Genomic DNA, 21,140 nt, shown 5'->3' with positions numbered 1-21,140 from the left:
CTTCATGATGCTCTCTGCACTTTTAACGGACCTCTGAGACTATCACAGTGCAGGTGCATTTATACGGAGACTTGATTACACACAGGTGGATTGTATTTATCATCATTAGTCATTTAGGTCAACATTGGATCATTCAGAGATCCTCACTGAACTTCTGGAGAGAGTTTGCTGCACTGAAAGTAAAGGGGCTGAATAATTTTGCACGCCCAATTTTTCAGTTTTTGATTTGTTAAAAAAGTTTGAAATATCCAATAAATGTCGTTCCACTTCATGATTGTGTCCCACTTGTTGTTGATTCTTCACAAAAAAATACAGTTTTATATCTTTATGTTTGAAGCCTGAAATGTGGCAAAAGGTCGCAAAGTTCAAGGGGGCCGAATACTTTCGCAAGGCACTGTAGTTGTCCTTTTGGAAGGTTCTCCCATCTCCACAAAGCAACTCTAGAGCTCTGTCAGAATGACTATCGGGTTCATGGTCACCTCCCTGACCAAGGCCCTTCTCCCCCGATTGCTCAGCTTGGCCGGGCGGTCAGCTCTAGGAAGAGTCTTAGTGGTTCCAAACTTTTTCCATTTAAGAATGATGGAGGCCACTGTATTTTTGGGGATATTCAATGCTGCAGACATTTTTCGGTACCATTCCCCAGATATGTGCCTTGCTTTGTCATTGTGGGGTAATTTTTTTGGGAAAGAGTCAAGGGTTCTGAATACTTTCAGACGGCACTATATATATATATATATTTACAAAAAAATATATTGGGGATTTGAATTTATGCAGACAATTGCATTGATGGAAGCCACAATCTTTCTGCAATATTAAAGCTGATCTACCCCCTCTTCTTTTTTAAAAACACCTAGTAGCCTAAAGTCAAATTAAAATGAAGACTGTTTAAATGAAATAGGCCTTCTCCAATAACCCAACTTTCAGCACCAATACGCTGTCCATCTCCACAGCTGCCACTTCATAGTCAGGAATGAGTAGGTTACTTTCTAAATGTAATCCGTTGCAGTTACTGTCCAATATTGTAATCGATATCGTAACTTTTGGATTACCCAAACTCAGTAATGTAATCTGATTACATGCAGTTACTTTTAGATTACTTCTCCCTTAAGAGGCATTAGAAGAGAAAAAATGTACAGTAAAAGTCTAAATTTGGACACACCTACTCATTCAAGGGTTTTTCTTTATTTTTTACTATTTTCTACATTGTAGAATAATAGTGAAGACATTAAAACTATGAAATAACACATATGACCAAGGAGCTGTTGACGTTGTAAAGTTTGAAAAATTCATGCAAAATCGAGTGAGATGAAAATGGACAAACCTAAGGGTGTGCAATGTGTAGGCACACTGAGGGCACATTCTGAACCCTGTTTGAAGACAGTAGGTAACATGACCAAGGAGCTATTGAAATTTGAAAGTTTGAAAAATACATGTGAAATCGATTGATTAAAATGGACAAACTAAAGGGTGTGCAATGTGTAGGCCCACTGAGTGTTTTCGTGGTAAATGTGAAAGAAAAAAAATGTTTTGATAATGGTTTTCATACACATACCTTGTCCTTGGCCTATGGGATTGTCATTGAAGAGGTAAAGAAGGAGGGTGGTACATGTGATTTGCATAACATACCATTACCAATTGACATACCTTTGTATGCCTCCTTGTCTGTATACCTACAGACACAAGAAAACAAAAGTGAGCAGTTCAGTTATCTGCACCCAATATAGCTAGCCTTCAACATATTCTTATAGCATACATATTCTTACCTCTTTGTTGAGTGATATCCATTGAATTGTGTCCATTTTCTGTTTTAGAAAGATTTGCACAAATATGAAAAGATAGATGGTTTCATCATAAAACAATATAAATGTAGGCCATATAAGGGACAAACCATACCTTAATTTGAGGAAAGCGTTTACATTTGTCAGTTAAGTGCCCGCACCTGCTATCCTTTCAAATTGAAATCTAAATGTTTCAGTTGGGCAGTTAGGTTCCTGCAAGAACCTCCACCAACTAAGGAGGTTGATGAACCCCACTTCCTATGGGGTTCTTGGAATAACCTTTTGCGGGCAATTTTCAGTGCCAAGAACCCCAAGGTTCTTCGAACCCTTGTTGAACCCCTCATTTATTAGAGCGTATAGGCTACCTGGCCTGCATGCAAATGTAGGCATATAAATATGCCCATTTGGGGATATGATAGTATTTCTGATTGGCTTAATGCACCACACCTGACCTGTGGAGCTTCTCAAAGTAGTTTTATTCACCTCAAACAGCAAGCAAAAAAACTGTTTTTACATCCCATTGAGAATTACAATAGTTCCTCAATGTATTTGAAAAATATTTCCAGCTCTCTCCCTTTCGATTACCACTCAAAGGGAAAGGGAAAAAATATCATGCCCTGATCCAACTGAAACGTCGTAAAATCGGCCTACCTGAGTACTTCTTATCAGTGCTTGACTGACTGAAATTGGTACCAGTACTCATTATGGGTGCTGATACTGTTTATATTTAGTAGCAGGAGCTCCACAATACTTTTGAGCTAATATTCTATAAGATGCACAGGAGCTCAAGCAGTAGAACATTTGAGGTAATGGTACTCAGCTCTGGTGAGCTCCTGCAAAAGTCAAGCGCTACTTCTTATCCCTTGAGCAAATAGCCAACAGCTGTGTCTGTCCTGAGCTCACTGGCACGGGAAACTCTAAGGGCCAATAATATTTTATACAATGACACAATGAAGTTCGCTAGCACAAGCTTTAGGGCCGGCCCCAAGTTAAAACCTCTTCGGGCTAGGGGGCAGTATTTTCACGTCCAGATGAAAAGCGTGCCCAAAGTAAACTGCCTGGATTTAGATGGAAAACACTCTAAAGTTTCTAAAACTGTTTGAATAATGTCTGTGAGTATAACAGAACTGTTATGGCAGGTGAAAACCTGAGAAAAATCCATCCAGGAAAAAACAAATTGAGGTCACTCTCTTTTCAATGAGTTTTCTATGGGGATCTATATTTCTGTGGCACTTGCTTGCAGTTCCTATCGCTTCCACTGGATGTCAACAGTCTTTATAAATTGGTTGATGTTTTTCCTTTGAGAAATGAGGTAGGGCAGTTCAGAACGAGGGTCAAGTGAAGTGTATTGTTTGTTAGAGGCGCGTGACCTGAAAACACGCTCCATTTTGTTTTTATCCGCTATTAATCGCAGTTTATCCCGTCTTAAATTTTATCGATTATTTACGTTAAAAAATACCTAAAGTTGTATTAGGAAAGTTGTTTGAAATGTTTGGAACAAGTTTACAGGTAACTTATTAGATATTTTGTAGTCATGTTGCGCGAGTTGGAACCAGTGTTTTTCTGGATCAAATGTGCCAAATAAATTGACATTTTGGAGATATAACGATGGAATTAATCAAACAGAATGACCATTTGTGATGTTTATGGGACATATTGGAGTGTCAACAAAAGAAGATATTCAAAGGTAAGGAATTAATTATATCGTTATTTCTGCGTTGTGTCGCGACTGGCGGGTTGAAATATAAATGTCATGTGTTTGTTTGGTGGGGTGCTATCCTCAGATAATCGCATGGTTTGCTTTCGCCGTAATGCTTTTTGAAATCTAATTTGGTGTATTGCATGTGTGATTTCATGAAAGTTTAATATTTATAGTAATTTAATTAGAATTTGGTGGTCTGGCATTTTACCGGATATTGCCGAGGGGTTCCGCTAGCGGAATGTCTAGCCGTAACAAGTTAGTTGATTCAACGTTTCAAGTTCATGCAGACATGCCATGTGTAACCAATGTTATTTTTAGGATACTTATTTTTATCAAGATATTTTCTACCTGCTAGCTGCAATGTTTTTATTTGTTGTCTTTATGTAAGCTATTTTTACATAGTTGGCAATGGAAGTTACAAACTTAAAAAGTATCATTTTCATTAACCACATGACAAAGACTTTATTATAAATGAAATAAAACTTTCACAAAAATATGCATATGAAAACCACAACTGGCACACACAGATCAGTAAAAAAGGTAAGATAAATTGGCATTCCACATGAGAAAGGTTGGCAACTCCTCATGTAGCCTATTAACGGCAACTTCAGGAGAGTAATGGAAGAATCTGCGACAGCCAGCAGGGGCGGGAGGAGAATAGTTGGGTCAGGTTATGCTTTTATCTAGATCTCTGGCACCTTCTTGAAGCATTTGTCTTATTTTATCAAACCCAAACTTTAAGCATCAGACAAGCTCAATGCATGAAGTAGATTTTATTAAAACACATCTATATGTCTATATATGAAAAAATACACATTTAAAAAATGTAGACCAATCGAACAGACTGCTTTCGGTCGACAAACATTTTTGTTGTTGTCAGGGACAGCCCTAATCCAAACTCAACCCAAATTTACCACAGGCATTATGATCGGGTTGCTAGCAGCTGCACTCCCAATTGATGATTACTTGTGTGCTGCCAGCTGAGGGCAGGATTGAACCAACCTTAATTTACGTTGTGATGCAGTCACAACCACAAGTTTCACAAAACTGTTTTGGACGAGACTGACTTTATGACTGAAATTATCCTATTTACACTTTGTAGTTATTTTGACAGTATAATAAATGGGTTTAACTTTAATTGATGCCACATAGGCTGTTTACTAAACGAGAAGTTCATTTTTAGGGGTAGTTGCTCTTAAAAACATTTCTAGCCTGTCCATCTATTGGTAACAGGGTTGACGTGTTACTGTATGCTGCACCGCTCAGTTTTCTGCCACAAAACACCAGAAAATTGTCAAAAAGAGTAGAATCAGCGCACCTCCTTTTACTCAATGATTACTAGATGTTGAATGTTTCATTTGAAGAAAATATATATAAAAAGGAATAATTTCACCATGTTAAAATGAGTTCAGTTCAGGTAACAGAGTTGACCTTAAAATGAGGGACAGATGTAAATGTCACTAATCACATGAAATAAATACATCTTCAGAAATGACTGTCAAAGTAACAATATAACTAACGCTTTAAAATGATGAAACCTGGATACAGTATGGGATACAATCTTCCTAGAAGTGACCCAGGGTTGGAGGAACATGTCAAAATGCTACATTTTGGCACAATTTACTTAAAACAAAGGGACACAAAAAAAAGGCATTATTTTCATGGAACGACCCTCCTATTTCCTCTCTAAGTATAATACAGCACAGAACTCAAGTGCTAATAACCTTTCCACATTTTTATTTAATTATTATTTATTTTAAAAAACATTTAACTGGAGCCAAGTTCAATACATCCAGTCAACATTGTTCACATGGCACTTTAAAATCCCAAGCAAATGTACGTCCTAATTAAAAAGTGCAACAGAAGTCTTACAAAAACCTACATAGGAATCTTGGTCCTGAGAACAGTTTCCATTCACTTACTGAGAGCTTGGTAGCCTGTTCAACTAACCTACTTAATCTATGGCTTAGCCTTAGGGGTAGCGCCAGCAATATTCACCCACGCTATCCATTGATAGAAAACTATGTACCAAGAAGCATGGGCTAGTAATAGACTTTATAACCATTTTTTTTTTTTTACATGTGATAATGTGTCAGTCAATATCCAGAACAATTGCAATTGTTTGATAATAAAACAGGGGAAAACCTCACAGGTAAAATCATGCAGGAAATATTGAATCACAGATCCCAAAGCACACTTATGGTAGTGACACTCACAAAATATCAGTCATTATGCAACAAGTGTTCAGTGGGGAACATTTCAGCTAACTTTTAATTTGTGGTTTTTAATTTAAAGCCCTAAAAATGTACTAAAAGTCCAATGGCTGACATAGTATTTATGTTACGTCACTAGTGACACATTAGTCAAATGTACATTGCAACAATGAAAAACATTTGAAAAAGCATGGAACCAACAGCCCACTGGTGCCATATGCAATATATTTTTCAAGTTACTACATGTCCATGATTTCACACCAGGGGAAATCAGAAATAAGAGGTCAGTACAAATGCCAGGGCTGAACACAAGCCCATTTTCCCAATTGAAAAACAGCGGTGAGAGCCACCAAACAAAATGACACTGGCCAAGACCAAAACATTGAAATTAAATCAACTCAAAACGAGTGTATTACCATATCCCAGAATCCAATATTAGTTAAGTCTAAGAAACCATAGTAAACCCATATACAGTGCCTTGCGAAAGTATTCGGCCCCCTTGAACTTTGCGACCTTTTGCCACATTTCAGGCTTCAAACATAAAGATATAAAACTGTATTTTTTTGTGAAGAATCAACAACAAGTGGGACACAATCATGAAGTGGAACGACATTTATTGGATATTTCAAACTTTTCTAACAAATCAAAAACTGAAAAATTGGGCGTGCAAAATTATTCAGCCCCTTTACTTTAAGTGCAGCAAACTCTCTCCAGAAGTTCAGTGAGGATCTCTGAATGATCCAATGTTGACCTAAATGACTAATGATGATAAATACAATCCACCTGTGTGTAATCAAGTCTCCGTATAAACGCACCTGCACTGTGATAGTCTCAGAGGTCCGTTAAAAGCGCAGAGAGCATCATGAAGAACAAGGAACACACCAGGCAGGTCCGAGATACTGTTGTGAAGAAGTTTAAAGCCGGATTTGGATACAAAAAAGATTTCCCAAGTTTTAAACATCCCAAGGAGCATTGTGCAAGCGATAATATTGAAATGGAAGGAGTATCAGACCACTGCAAATCTACCAAGACCTGTCCGTCCCTCTAAACTTTCAGCTCATACAAGGAGAAGACTGATCAGAGATGCAGCCAAGAGGCCCATGATCACTCTGGATGAACTGCAGAGATCTACAGCTGAGGTGGGAGACTCTGTCCATAGGACAACAATCAGTCATATATTGCACAAATCTGGCCTTTATGGAAGAGCGGCAAGAAAGCCATTTCTTAAAGATATCCATAAAAAGTTTGCCACAAGCCACCTGGGAGACACACCAAACATGTGGAAGAAGGTGCACTGGTCAGATGAAACCAAAATTGAACTTTTTGGCAACAACGCAAAACGTTATGTTTGGCGTAAAAGCAACACAGCTGAACACACCATCCCTACTGTCAAACATGGTGGTGGCAGCATCATGGTTTGGGCCTGCTTTTCTTCAGCAGGGACAGGGAAGATGGTTAAAATTTATGGGAAGATGGATGGAGCCAAATACAGGACCATTCTGGAAGAAAACCTGATGGAGTCTGCAAAAGACCTGAGACTGGGACGGAGATTTGTCTTCCAACAAGACAATGATCCAAAACATAAAGCAAAATCTACAGGCGCACCTGTTCTGAAAGGCCGCAGAGTCTGCAACACCCCTAAGCAAGCGGCACCAACAAGCAAGAGGCACCATGAAGACCAAGGAGCTCTCCAAACAGGTCAGGGACAAAGTTGTGGAAAGTACAGATCAGGGTTGGGTTATAAAAAAATATCTGAAACTTTGAACATCCCACAGAGCACCATTAAATCTATTATTAAAAATGGAAAGAATATGGCACCACAACAAACCTGCCAAGAGAGGGCCGCCCACCAAAACTCACAGACCAGGCAAGGGCATTAATCAGAGAGGCAACAAAGAGACCAAAGATAACCCTGAAGGAGTTGCAAAGCTCCACAGCGGATAACTTGAAAAAGAGATTGAAGAGGTTTCTAAAACTGTTTGAATGATGTCTGTGAGTATAACAGAGCTCATTTGGCAGGCGAAAACCTGAGAAAAATCCAACCAGGAAGTGGGATCTGAGGTTTGTAGTTTTTCAACTCAGCCCCTATTGAAGATAGTGGGATATTGGTTGTTGCACTTCCTACGGCTTCCACTAGATGTCAACTGTCTTTAGAAACTGGTTTGAGGATTCTACTATAAAGGAGTGGCTCATGAGACCTGTTTGGGTTAGTGGTCTGGCAGAGTGTCTCAGGCTCGTGACGCATGCTCCTGACAGAGTTACCTCACATTCCAGTGCCTTTCTTCAGACATCGGAATTCTCAGGTTGGAAGCTTATTGGTCTTTTATGTTAAAAACATCCTAAAGATTGATTCCATACATCGTTTGACTTGTTTCTACGACCTGTAACGGAACTTTGAGTTTTTGTCTGGACGAAGTGCTTGCGCCTCATGAAGATGGATTACTGGGCTGAACACGCTAACAACAAGTGGCTATTTGGACATAAATTATGGACTTTATGATGGAACAAATCACTAATTTATTGTCGAACTGAGATTCCTGGGAGAGCCTTCTGATGAAGATCAAAGGTAAGTGAATATTTATGGTGTTATTTCTGACTTCTGTTGACTCCAAAATGGCGGACATTTCTCTGGCTGGATTGGGCTCTGAGCGCCATTCTCAGATTATGCTTTTTTTTCTGTGAAGTTTAAAAAAAATCTGACACAGTGGTTGCATTAAGGAGAAGTCTATCTTATCAATGTTTTATGAGTATTTCTGCAAAATCACCAGATGTTTTGGAAACAAAACATTACTGCGCGTAATGTGCCAATGTAAACTGAGATTTTTGGATATAAATATGCACATTATCAAACCAAACATACGTGTATTGTGTAACATTATGTCCTATGAGTGTCATCTGATGAAGACCATCAAAGGTTAGTGATTCATTTGATCTATATTTCTGCTTTTTGTGACTCCAGGCTGGAAAAATGGCTGTGTTTTTTTTGACTTGGCGGTGATCTAACAATCATATGTTGTGCTTACGCTGTAAAGCATTTTTGAAATCGGACACAATGGGTAGATTAACAAGAAGTTTCTTTCATTTGCTGCATTGGACTTGTTAATGTGTGAAAGTGATATATTTCTAAAAAATATTTTTGGAATTTTGCGCACTGCCTTTTCAGCGGAATGCTGTCGAGGGGTTCCGCTAGCTGAACGCCTGCCCTAGAAATGTTAAGCCGTACACTCCACAGAGCTGGGCTTTACAGAAGAGTGGCCAGAAAAAATACCATTGCTTAGAGAAAAAAACTGTTTCAGTCTTCCAGAGATTTGAGACTGGGACGGAGGTTCACCTTCCAGCAGGACAATGACCCTAAGCATACTGCTAAAGCAACACTTGAGTGGTTAAGGGGAAACATTTAAATGTCTTGGAATGGCCTAGTCATAGCACAGACCTCAATCCAATTGAGAATCTGTGGTATCACTTAAAGATTGCTGTACACCAGTGGAACCCATCCAACTTGAAGGAGCTGGAGCAGTTTTGCCTTGAAATTGGGCAAAAATCCCAGTGGCTAGATGTGCCAACCTCATAGAGACATACCCCAAAAGACTTGCTGCAAAAGGTGGCTCTACAAAGTATTGACTTTGCGGGGGTGAATAGTTATGTACGCTCAAGTTCTGTTTTTTGTCTTATTTCTTGTTTGTTTCACCAAAAATATTTTGCATCTTCAAAGGGTTAGGCATGTTGTGTAATTCAAATGATACAAACCCCCCAAAAATCTATTTTAATTCCAGGTTGTAAGGCAACAAAATAGGAAAAATGCCAAGGGGGATGAATACTTTTGCAAGCTACTGTATCAATGACCACAGTAGCGCACTCTATCAAACAATGTTATGGTTAACCTTTTGGGGATGTATAAGATGCCTGCCACCACTGACACATTTAACCGATGCTGCAGCAAGCCTTGAGGAGGGCTAGTCCAAGATCCTATCAATATATGTCACCTGGAATTTACAACCAGGCATTAAAATTTTTAAAGATATTGTCATGTAGTTGTCTATGTCACACACGCATGGTGTGGAGTACGACAGGGTAATGTTATCTACATGTCATACACACACACTTTCAGCATGTTGTGAGGTCATCATATCAGGTCAGTTAGCCCTCTTCCTGCACCCTTCCCTCGTCCAGCAATCTCGTCCTCTCCACTGGGTTGACTTCTTCCTCCTCCACACTGGCGCAGCACAGAATCCTTGCTAGCACGGGGCGATGAAGCCCATTATACAGTGCCGCACCCACCAACAGCACAATGAAACCCAACACCTGTAACCCATGGAACTGCTCCCAGCCCAGAGCCAGACTGACCACCCAGATGACCACAGTGCGCAGGCTGTCCAGCACCATGCGCGTGGTGGCACTGATTTCCTTGGTGACAGAGATGCCGGCAAAGTTGAAGAAGGCGATGGACACTGTATTACCGAGCAACGCCAGGATGATCATGGGGTTGTGACTGATCTGGCAGAAGGCGTCCAGCGCGTCCTCAAGGACATGGCGGGGGTTGTTGCTGAAGCTGCCCACCGGGATGTAGAAAAAGGGGATGAGGAGGAGCGAGAGGATGAAGAAGCCAAAGAACCCTGGAGAATGGAGAAGAAGGGTGGAAATTAATGGAGGCAGGGTGAATTACTAAGGGATCGGTCAAAATGTACACAATTGTTACCTGGAAGAAAATGGAGGGTCGTGCTTTTTCAATTTCAGTTAGGGGGAGGGTTTAGTATAGTTTTTTTTAGTCCAGGGGAGGGTCATGTAATTTATAACTCGATTAAATGTCATATTGCTCAGTGTTTGAGAATGTTTTGGTTATTATATCTCGATGTGTGCCCAAATGCTGCCCCTCATCCCTGATTCTCTGCTGGGCGCTCAATATCAAGTGCGCCTAGTGTGGCCTTAATCAAATGATCAATAGCCTATACTATAAACTTTAGGCCTAGGCTATACGAAGAGCATGCTCAGAAGGACAGGGCAAAGTTGTATTTCTAAGAAAATGTACTTCCTCAGTTTTTGCACTGCTGGGATGGTGTATATAAAACTTGGCTACACTGATTACACACTACAATGGATAGGCATTCCCAATCATGAGCCCTGGCCTGCCCTGCTCTTGCTAATGTAAACCCTTTTTTGCTGCCTAACCAATGGCTATAATGTGTACAGTGACTCTTCGCCATGTAATGCTTACGAAATGAGTTTCTGCATATCTAAAGTTCTGGTCTGTCCTTTAAGTTGTAATTATTATTTTGGGTATAGGAGATGGGGACTTGTTTTTTTCCCAAGAGTTCAGGGAGAGCCAATATATTTTACTGAATGGAGGGCCATAACAAAAAAACATTCTCCAGACGTCTGATTTTCTCCAGGTATCTCGCATTATAAATAATGTACAGTACGTAATGATCTACAAACATTAGCACCATCTCAAGTACGAAATGGAGACAATTTATTTCAACAGAGAAAAGTAACAGAAATGGTTAAATAGGTCATTAAGTACTACCTACACATCTGATTATTATGCTTGTGTTTCTTAAGAGTGTACAGCTTACAAACACCATTGTTACATTCTGTACATGGAGTTATACATTAACCAAATGCACACAGCCGTCCTATGTATACAGTATGTTCACTGTACCGTACCTTCAGTGCCCACTGCCCGTAAAGGATGAACATCATGCTTGTAGATAAACTTCTCCTCCAGAACCATCTGGACAGCAGCAATGACCTGGGCCATGATGATCAGAAGGTCACCTTAGGGTTAGAAGAGATGGGTAAGGCCTTTGCACGGCAGTTTCTCATTGGACATTTATTTTAACAAGATGTTGCTGGTGTGGGAAAACCAGTCTCTGTAGAAGCAAAATCTAAATAATGAAAAGTCAATAGACTCCAACTCAAGTCATTGGCCCTGTTTGAATACCATTCAAATGTATCCTTCCCATTTTCCTTGGGGTAATCACTGATCAGATGTGACTGGACTGGTGAAATAACTGCTCTGTTAAGCTTGCTTTCAACTATCCAATCATAAGTTAGATCCGTAATTAATTCAAGTGAGGAAGGAGGGAAAGATATATTCTAAGACAGTGGTTGGTAAACACTGTTCTAAAAGTATTTGAACAGGGCCCTACCTTTGTCACTGTAAGTGCCCACTCATTATCCTCTTAACAATGAGTATGTTAACATGCACAGTAATAATGTAAGATTAAACTGATTATGGCAGTAGGCAGAGTAGGGCTGACACCATTTAGTTGACTGGTCGATTGTTTGATCAAGATTTGTTTTTAGTCGAGCAGCGGCAAATAAATTTATATATATATATATATATATATATACACACATACATACCGTGGAGAGAACAAGTATTTGATACACTGCCGATTTTGCAGGTTTTCCTACTTACAAAGCATGTAGAGGTCTGTAATTTTTAGCATAGGTACACTTCAACTGTGAGAGACGGAATCCATCCTTACACAGCTCTCTGGTCTTGGCCATTGTGGAGAGGTTGGAGTCTGTTTGATTGAGTGTGTGGACAGGTGTCTTTTATACAGGAAACAAGTTCAAACAGGTGCAGTTAATACAGGTCATGGGTGGAGAACAGGAGGGGTTCTTAAAGAAAAACTAACAGGTCTGTGAGAGCCAAAATTCTTACTGGTTGGTAGGTGATCAAATACTTATGGCATGCAATAAAATGCAAATTAATTACTTAAAATTCATACAATGTGATTTTCTGGATTTTGTTTTAGATTCCGTCTCTCATAGTTGAAGTGTACCTAAGATTAAAAAAATTACAGACCTCTACATGCTTTGTAAGTAGGAAAACCTGCAAAATCTGCAGTGTATCAAATACTTGTTCTCCCCACTGTGTGTGTGTGTGTGTGTGTATGTAATATATATATATACACACACACACACACAGTGGGGCAAAAAAGTATTTAGTCAGCCACCAATTGTGCACGTTCTCCCACTTAAAAGATGAGAGAGGCCTGTAATTTTCATCATAGGTACACTTCAACTATGACAGACAAAATGAGGGAAAAAAATCCAGAAAATCACATTGTAGGATTTTTAATGAATTTATTTGCAAATTATGGCGGAGCGCACAACCTAGGCTACACTTGTGAGGAAAAGTTTTCGGTTTATTTTATTTCCTTTAAGAGTTGTCAATTTATTTATTGTCTTTTGTTTGGAGCGCTCCTGTCAATCTTGAGTAAGGACACGCACCTGATTACGCATGGCCCTGGGCCTACGCTACCTGGTCTGCGCACAAATGTAGGTTTATAAATGTGCCCATTTGGCAATCTGATACTATTTCTGATTGTCTTAACTCACCATCACCGTTTAGTCATTTTCTCTTCGCCTCAAAAAGCAAGTCAACTAAGTCTATTTTTACATGAGAATGACAATAGTTCCTCAACGTAGCCTATTTGAAAATGCTCTCCCTTTTGATAACCACTCAGCATGAAAGGGGAAAAATGGTATGTTCTGATTTGGTGGAAATGTCATAAAAAAGGCCTATATATCTTATATCTTGTGCAAATAGCCTACAGCTGTGTCTCTGTCCGGAGCTCACTGGAGCAGGAAACTCTAAGGGCCCAGAATATTTCATACAATGTTGCAAGTTTGCTAGCATGAGTTTCAGGCCGGACCCAAGTTAATAGTTGACACAATGTTCAAGTTCCTTGCAGACAGGCCATGCATAGCCAATGTGATTTATAGGATATTTTATACCTGTGCAATGTTTTTATTTGTTGGCTTGATGTAGGCAATTTTTTACATGTATTTGATCTGCGCACATCCCACGAAAGCTTTCTTCTTTTGCACAAGTATATTGAGTTTGGAAAAACTGGATGTATTCATCTTAGAAATAGTTTTCACATACAAACTTCATATGTCTGAACTCCGACTCAAATAGGCTTCACAAAAATAACCTGTTCGCTGTGGTAGAATGTTTATTGTGATTGGTGATTTTCTGCATTTATCAAAGTCCCATCAGGTAGCCTGTTTTTCGATGTGCCCATGTAAACAGGATTAAGGAAATTGTTCTTCTTGCAAAGCATGTAAACATTTAAAATCAAACTATTATATTAATCTGACTATTCACAATAATTGTATTATTGTGTGAATGAAACCATACTCATTGTGTTCTACAAGTATCCGCTTCCAACCCACCATTCTCTCAACCTTACCAGTGATGACCTCGCTAAGTTTGTGAGAGTCGTCCTTGTGTCCGCTCATGAAGTCAGCCAGGCCCACCACTATCAACCCCAGGATGGTGATGAGGATGCCTGTCCACTGACTGGCTACCAGGCGGCGCCCTAGGAAGGCCACCGAGAGCAGGCCTGTGAAGATTATCACTGCCCCGCGCAACATCTGGAAGCTGGAGGCGCTCGTCATGTTCAGAGCTGGGGAAGAGAGTCACAGAGGGTCACAGACAGAGCTTGGTTCAAATAGGGCAGCAGGTATCCTAGCGGTTAATAGTGCTGTGCCAATAACCGAAACATTACTGGTTCAAATCCCTGAGCCGAATAGGTGAAAGGCACTAACACTAAGTCGCTCTGGACAAGAGTGTCTGCTAAATGACTAGAATGTAAATAGGATTTCTTGTTTCAATATGTATGCCCGGAGCGGAAAATGGACAGCAGTTGCACTTGGGACTATTCAATTGGTTCAACTGGCAATTAGTTCCAGGCAAAAGAAAGCAAATACTATTTGAACCCAGGTCTGCAGGCAGTCAGCACAAACTTTCACTATGACAATCTAGAGTTCTCAGATATTGTGTTCCAGTTCCTTAATAAAATTGAGGATTCATCACAGGAACTTCAAGTTCAATGGAAAAATGTGTTTAATTGTGTCCCTGACCATAATGTTACAGATAATTTTGACTTCCTTGCAGTTTACTTTTGAAGAATAGAATTTAGAAGCGCTTTTCGGTGTGAATTGTCACGTTAAAATATTTTATGTAAGGTACGAGGGAATTAAATGGCGGCTCAAGCAACGAGCAACATGCCCAGAAACCCTGGAGCGCACTGCAATACCAAATGAAGATAAATATCCTGGATGTAGGGGTCACGTACCAACATACATGATGGAGGTCGCGGTCATGTCACAGAGGGCAGGGGAAAGGAAAAGGAGGGGGTTGAAGCTCTGGCCCGTGTTCAACTTGGGCTCTGGTCTCCGTCTGTCATGACAAAGCAGCATGTGGAAGACAGCCAGACAACTGAGCTCCCCCAGGAACATCCCTACGGCCTAGAGAGGGGAGGCAGAGGGGTAGAAAGAGAGAGAGGGGAGGCAGGAGTGACAGACACTGAGCAATACAAAATAACTGACATTTAATCCATCCAAAATGTTGATAGAGACAAGTGATTAATTTAGGTCTTAGCTTACACACTATGTATTTTTATTTGAAAGACTGTACCTGTACAAATGGGTGGGCGAATGCGTGTTCAGGGGAGTCTTTACAACCCTTTGCGGAGAACATGTCAGCCCATCTGGAGGAGAAGAGAATGTTGATTAAGTTTGCTCAAGAATGTCACACCAAGTCTCCCGAGTGGCGCAGCGGTCTAAGGCACTGCATCGCAGTGGCCAGACGGGAGCCACTCCTCAAAAAAAGGCACATGACAGACTACTTGGAGTTTGCCTAAAGGCATCTCAGACCATGAGAAACAAGATTCTCTGGTCTGAGGAAACCAAGATTGAACTCTTTGTCCTGAATGCCAAGCATCACTTCTGGAGGAAACCTGGCACCATCTCTACGGTGAAGCATGGTGATGGCAGCATCATGCTGTGGGGATGTTTTTCAGCGGCAGGGACTGGGAGACTAGTCAGGATTGAGAGAAAGATGAACGGAGCAAAGTACAGAGAGATCCTTGATGAAAACTTGCTCCAGAGTGCTCAGGACCTCAGCGACAGTTCACCTTCCAATCCCTGATAATCCCTGATAATTATGGGGTATTGTGTGTAGATTGATGAGGAAAAAAACATAATTTAATCAATTTTAGAATAAGGCTGTAATTTAAGAAAATGTGGAAAAAGTCAAGGGATCTGAATTCTTTCCGAATGCATTGTACATACAGAAATCTTGACTTTTCACATTTTGTTTCGTTACAGCCTTATTCTAAAATGGATCAAGTTATTTTCCTCCCCTAATCAATCTACATACAATACCTCATAATGATGAAGCAAAAACAGTTGGATTTTTGTTATATAGTTATTTTATAAAAAATAAACTGACACATTTACATAAGTATTCAGACCCTTTACTCAGTACTTTGTTAAAGCACAGGGTAGGCTGTCATTGTAAATAATAATTTGTTCTTAACTGACTTGCCTAGTTAAGTAAAGTTTTTTTTTTTATATAGAAATAACATTTAGAAAAATTGCAATTGATATGCGTTTCAAGGCTATGGATGAGAAAGTTAACTTAACATTTCCAAATGTTTGTCAGTTGTTTGCTGCTTTGTGATCTATTAACAGCAAGGGTTGCATTAAATAGGCTCTATTTTTTTACTGATGCATTTAGCAATATTCAATTCATACGCACAAAAGCATTCACTGTGAAAGTTGATGAGCTATATATGAATGGCCTACATGCAGCCTATGTGCAGCACTTAGTTCAATTTATCGAATCAGTTATTGCTTTCTTGTGCCAACCGCGAGCAACACCTGTCTAACTCAGACATAAAAAAACAGTAGGTTATTTCTACTTGTTACACCATGTAGAAATGACTGACATAGCAGATTTGGACGTGACTAAAAATACAAATGTGGTATTTTGTGCTTGTGCACATAATTACATTACCCGGCCTCCCCCAGTAAGACTAATCCCATCCAAATAGGGCATATCATATCAGACAGCAAAATGATGCAGAAGACATGACAAATAAACTTGAAACGGGGGAATGTTTACTCATTGCTCAGGAGGTAAAGGGTAAGTCAGATGTGTGGAATACATTTGTCTTGCTGTGGAAAATACTGGAGATCAATAAAAAGGTGAGGAGCAAGCTCTATGTGCATATTATGTGTGCCAAACAGGTGCTGTATAGATTACAATATAATTTTTCTGACCATTTGGAACAATGTAAAGACTAAATTAATTCTAAGCATACCAGAGAGTTTGTTCCAGCCTTTATTACAGCAAAGACTAAAAACAGTCGCATTCATTTGCGAATGCAATTTCCAAAATGGAACTGTTTATTTATTGATTAAGCACATTTTTTCAAAGGCTCGCTTTGTTTTATTTTAAAACTAAAATGCTTGATTGAATTTCAAATCATGAATGACTCGAATGCTGTATGACATGAACAAATGAATGATTGATCCAGTAGCCTATATAAGTATTGAAACATAGGCCTAAGTAAGTTTTACAGTATTAAGACTAAACAGGATGTGCTTTTAGGCCTACAGCTCAGTGGTGGTTATACGAGGCTGCTATACTAAGCCTACTAATTATAATTACACTATTTATAATAATAATAATAATAATAATAGTAATAATAACAATAAGAAGATCAAGAAAAAGGAGCGCGTTTATAAATATAATTTTTCTGACAATTTGGAACAGCCTAATAAACAAATCATCATTGTTTTTTGTCAGATGTCTAGCCTGAATTTTCCGTACTTGACGCCCAAGTGCTTAGCTTTCAAATAGCTAAAAGCGAGCTAGTTGGAGAGTGTGTGTACTTCTGTTTGTACCACCGCATGGTAAAATGACGCATGAGTTGAAAATATTGAACGCATGCGGTACACAGAATGCACCACAGCCTAGTGCGGTACCCCCAACAATGCGGTACTGACTGCGCCATTGACAATGAAAGACGTCCGCCGGAATGCAATGAGTTTGATGCATCAGGTGGACATGCGTCATCAGTCTCGTCTCTGCTCCACACACACCGAACAGATTCCGATACGCTGTTTTGAGTTTTTATGCAACTTGGTGAATTTATTTATTAATATATATATATTTTGGTTTTATAATTATGTCCCCCCCCTAATCAGTATAGGCCTAATCAGTAGAGGCATGACTGGCATGTGAGTGTTCTCCTTGCTGATTCAATAGAAGGGATGTAGTAGTCACAGTGCCACACAAAGTGATGATGCCGCCTTTTCCCTCGCACATCAGCAGATTGAGCTCCATATCACAAATATGCCCGATTGAGTCACTGGTTTATTGACAAAAGTTAGCTCTTGATCTGAACACATTTGACATTCACACACTGCCAAGTCTTTAACACAGTTGGTCAAATCAACTCAAAGGGTCTTCACAAATTACCCCTAAAAATAAATAAAATCAATTCTACACAACAAGCAACTGTTCTCAGCTCAAGATAACATTCTCCTCAGTGAAGCACAGACAGTGAAGGGTTTGGTTTCAGGTGACTGCCCTGGTAAGAAGTACCAAAAAGTGGATGAAACTTGATCTCTCTATTTATCTCTTGATCTGAACACATTTGACATTCACACACTGCCAAGTCTTTAACACAGTTGGTCAAATCAACTCAAAGGGTCTTCACAAATTACCCCTAAAAATAAATAAAATCAATTCTACACAACAAGCAACTGTTCTCAGCTCAAGATAACATTCTCCTCAGTGAAGCACAGACAGTGAAGGGTTTGGTTTCAGGTGACTGCCCTGGTAAGAAGTACCAAAAAGTGGATGAAACTTGATCTCTCTATTTGCTACATTGACTCATTTCACTGAGCAAGAGCAACCATGTGTAACATACAGTATCCATACTGAGGGACTTTTGCCAGACTAGACCACATCTTTGACAAAATGTTAAAGTTGATTAGGTGTCATTTCCACATGACATAAAAAAGCAGAGTAGCAGAACTACCACCTGTAACCCCAATCCACATCCTATTTTGCATGACAGCAAAATAAGTTAAACTGCTGTAATTTACATTAGTCAATTTAGAGTCGTGTCTATTTTGTGGCACAAAGCCAGTGATTTGCTGAGACAGCAGTGTCCTGCATTTCATGACATGACATGACATGAATCAACAGTGACGCAAGGCAAATGTGAAAGGTTTCCTTGTCTGGCATTTTGTCTAATGTCTAGCAATTTCCCCATTTCAAATGTAATCATACATTACATTGACAGCTGTAATTAAACGTACAGAATATCGTTATCAACCATGCTTGATTGTATGAAAAGGTATTTACAAAGATGGTGGAAATATTTACTTTCCCAAATTAAAGATACCATGAATCGCCAATTTAGACAACTGTTGATACAAATATATTGAGGAACAACTCTGTTTACCAGGAATAGTGCAATAAACATGAACATTTCTGCCCGAATCTTGATGGTCTAACACGCATTACATTCGCGTTGGCTACATTGTAAACACGGTGTCATCAATGGACAACATAACTGAAGCGTTCACTTACTTTGCTGATAGCGTGTTGATAGAGCCGGTTGTGAGCATAAGACCCGCAAGAAAGAGTTGATACTTTGTCCAAGCCATGTTGGACGTGCGAGGATATAATATACAATAACTAGAAACTTTGTTTCAAACCCAGCAAGATGTTTACCAGCAACCGTGTGCACTCTATCTGCCTACAAAATTCAATCACGTGACTTTGAGTGTCAGCTGACTGAGTGCGCACAAGCAGTGAAAGGATGGTTTCTGGCTGGTGGGGCATTTTGGCCCTGAGTGATGCCTGAAATGCAACCATGTCTCCTACGGAGTAGGTACCTTTTTGAAGACACGGACTGCTTCTGTATGTGTATACTGTTTAATACAACGTAAAAAAAGGCTTGTATTGAACACACATGCTGGCAAAAAAATGTCCAGCCTTCTGCCTCCCTGTGACAATCAAGCCCCTCCTATGTCACTGCTCAACATTAACATTACACCACATCTCCCTTTCTTTTTTTTTTTTTCTTTTTTTTTTTGAATTTTACCCCTTTTTCTCCCCAAGTTCGTAGTATCCAATTGTTGTAGTAGCTACTATCTTGTCTCATCGCTACAACTCCCGTACGGGCTCGGGAGAGACAAAGGTTGAAAGTCATGCGTCCTCCGATACACAACCAACCAAGCCGCTGCTTCTTTATCACAGCGCACATCCAACCCGGAAGCCAGCCGCACCAATGCGCCGGAGGAAACACAGTGCACCTGGCCACCTTGGCTAGCGTACACTGCGCCCAGCCCACCACAGGAGTCGCTGGTGCGCGATGAGACAAGGACACCCCTACCGACCAAGCCCTCCCTAACCCGGGCGACGCTAGGCCAATTGTGCGTCGCCCCACGGATCTCCCGGTCGCGGCCGGTTACGACAGAGCCTGGGCGCAAACCCAGGACTCTGATGGCACAGCTGGCGCTGCAGTACAGCGCCCTTAACCACTGCGCCACCCGGGAGGCCCCACATCTCCCTTTCTGAAGAACAAAGGGTATATTACCTTTGTCCCAGCAGGTCATAAGGGGATTTATTCTGCCCTTGTAAACCAGACCTGTTCCTAACTTTGAGCCTGTTTCTTATACTGAGGTCTATAAAGCACTAAAGGCAATAAACACTAAAAAGTCTGCAGGTCCAGACAACCTGGACCCCTACCTCTTAAAGATAGCAGCTGGTATTATTACTGAACCTGTGGCTCACATTTTCAACTTGAGTCTCTAGATCAATTCCATAGCCAGCATTTGGAAATCAGCTTATGTCCTCCCACTGCTAAAGGGTGGAGATCACTCAGATGCTAACAACCATCGTCCTCTCTCTAAACTCCCTATCCTGGCCAAGGTCTATGAATCCGTAGTGAACTCACAGTTAAAAAAACGTATTGAAAAGAACATACTGAGCGGGGTTCATTCTGCTGGCTTTAGATCAGGGCACAGCACCATAACTGCAGCTATGGCAGTGGCAAACAACATCATTAATGCACTTGATGAAAAGCAACGTTGTGCTGCTCTGTTTGTGGATTTATCAAAGGCCTTTGATTCAGTTGACCATGAATTGTTGCTAGCGAGACTCAGAAACATTGGTCTCAGTGAAGGGGCAGTAAATTGGTTTAGGAACTATCTTTCTGACAGAACACAATGTGTATATACGGACAATCACAGTCTAGCTTTCTTGAGATTAATAGAGGTGTGCCCCAGGGTTCCATTTTAGCTCCTGTGTTGGTCTCAGTTTTCATTAATGATTTGGGAAATGGGATGCAACCAGCAAAGTTATGCAGATGATACAGTTATATATGTGCTCCTTTTCTGGTTCAGGCTGTTGAAGAGCTCCAGACTGCTTTTCAGTCACTGCAGGCCTCCCTTTATGGTCTCAAACAGGTCTTGAATGTACAAAAAACGAAATTCATGACCTTTACCAGAGCTAGAACTCTGCCAGAGAACGTTAGCATTGTCACATCTGGTGGCGTATCCATTGAAAAAGTGTCATTCTACAAATACTTAGGTATTTGGTTGGATGACAAGTTGTCCTTTAAA

At 40.2% G+C, this 21,140-nt stretch overlaps 1 protein-coding gene across 1 annotated transcript; it reads right to left on the bottom strand.

Annotated features, from left to right (window-relative positions):
* Positions 1–5,211: 5,211 nt before the first annotated feature.
* Positions 5,212–19,302, bottom strand: LOC110522034 (solute carrier family 35 member F6). Its single transcript, XM_021600097.3, has 6 exons — positions 19,102–19,302; positions 15,127–15,199; positions 14,786–14,957; positions 13,898–14,113; positions 11,355–11,465; positions 5,212–10,306 (listed from the first exon to the last, which is right to left on the bottom strand). The coding sequence occupies exons 1-6, from the start codon at positions 19,176–19,178 to the stop codon at positions 9,831–9,833; spliced, it is 1,125 nt and encodes a 374-aa protein (XP_021455772.2). The 5' UTR covers positions 19,179–19,302; the 3' UTR covers positions 5,212–9,830.
* Positions 19,303–21,140: the final 1,838 nt, after the last annotated feature.

Source organism: Oncorhynchus mykiss, chromosome 4 (genome assembly GCF_057628025.1).
Source record: "Oncorhynchus mykiss isolate SJ-2025 chromosome 4, ASM5762802v1, whole genome shotgun sequence".
Classification (NCBI taxonomy): domain Eukaryota; kingdom Metazoa; phylum Chordata; class Actinopteri; order Salmoniformes; family Salmonidae; genus Oncorhynchus; species Oncorhynchus mykiss.
Note: the sequence above shows the minus strand (reverse complement) of the source record. Positions and strands in the feature narration are given on the sequence as shown.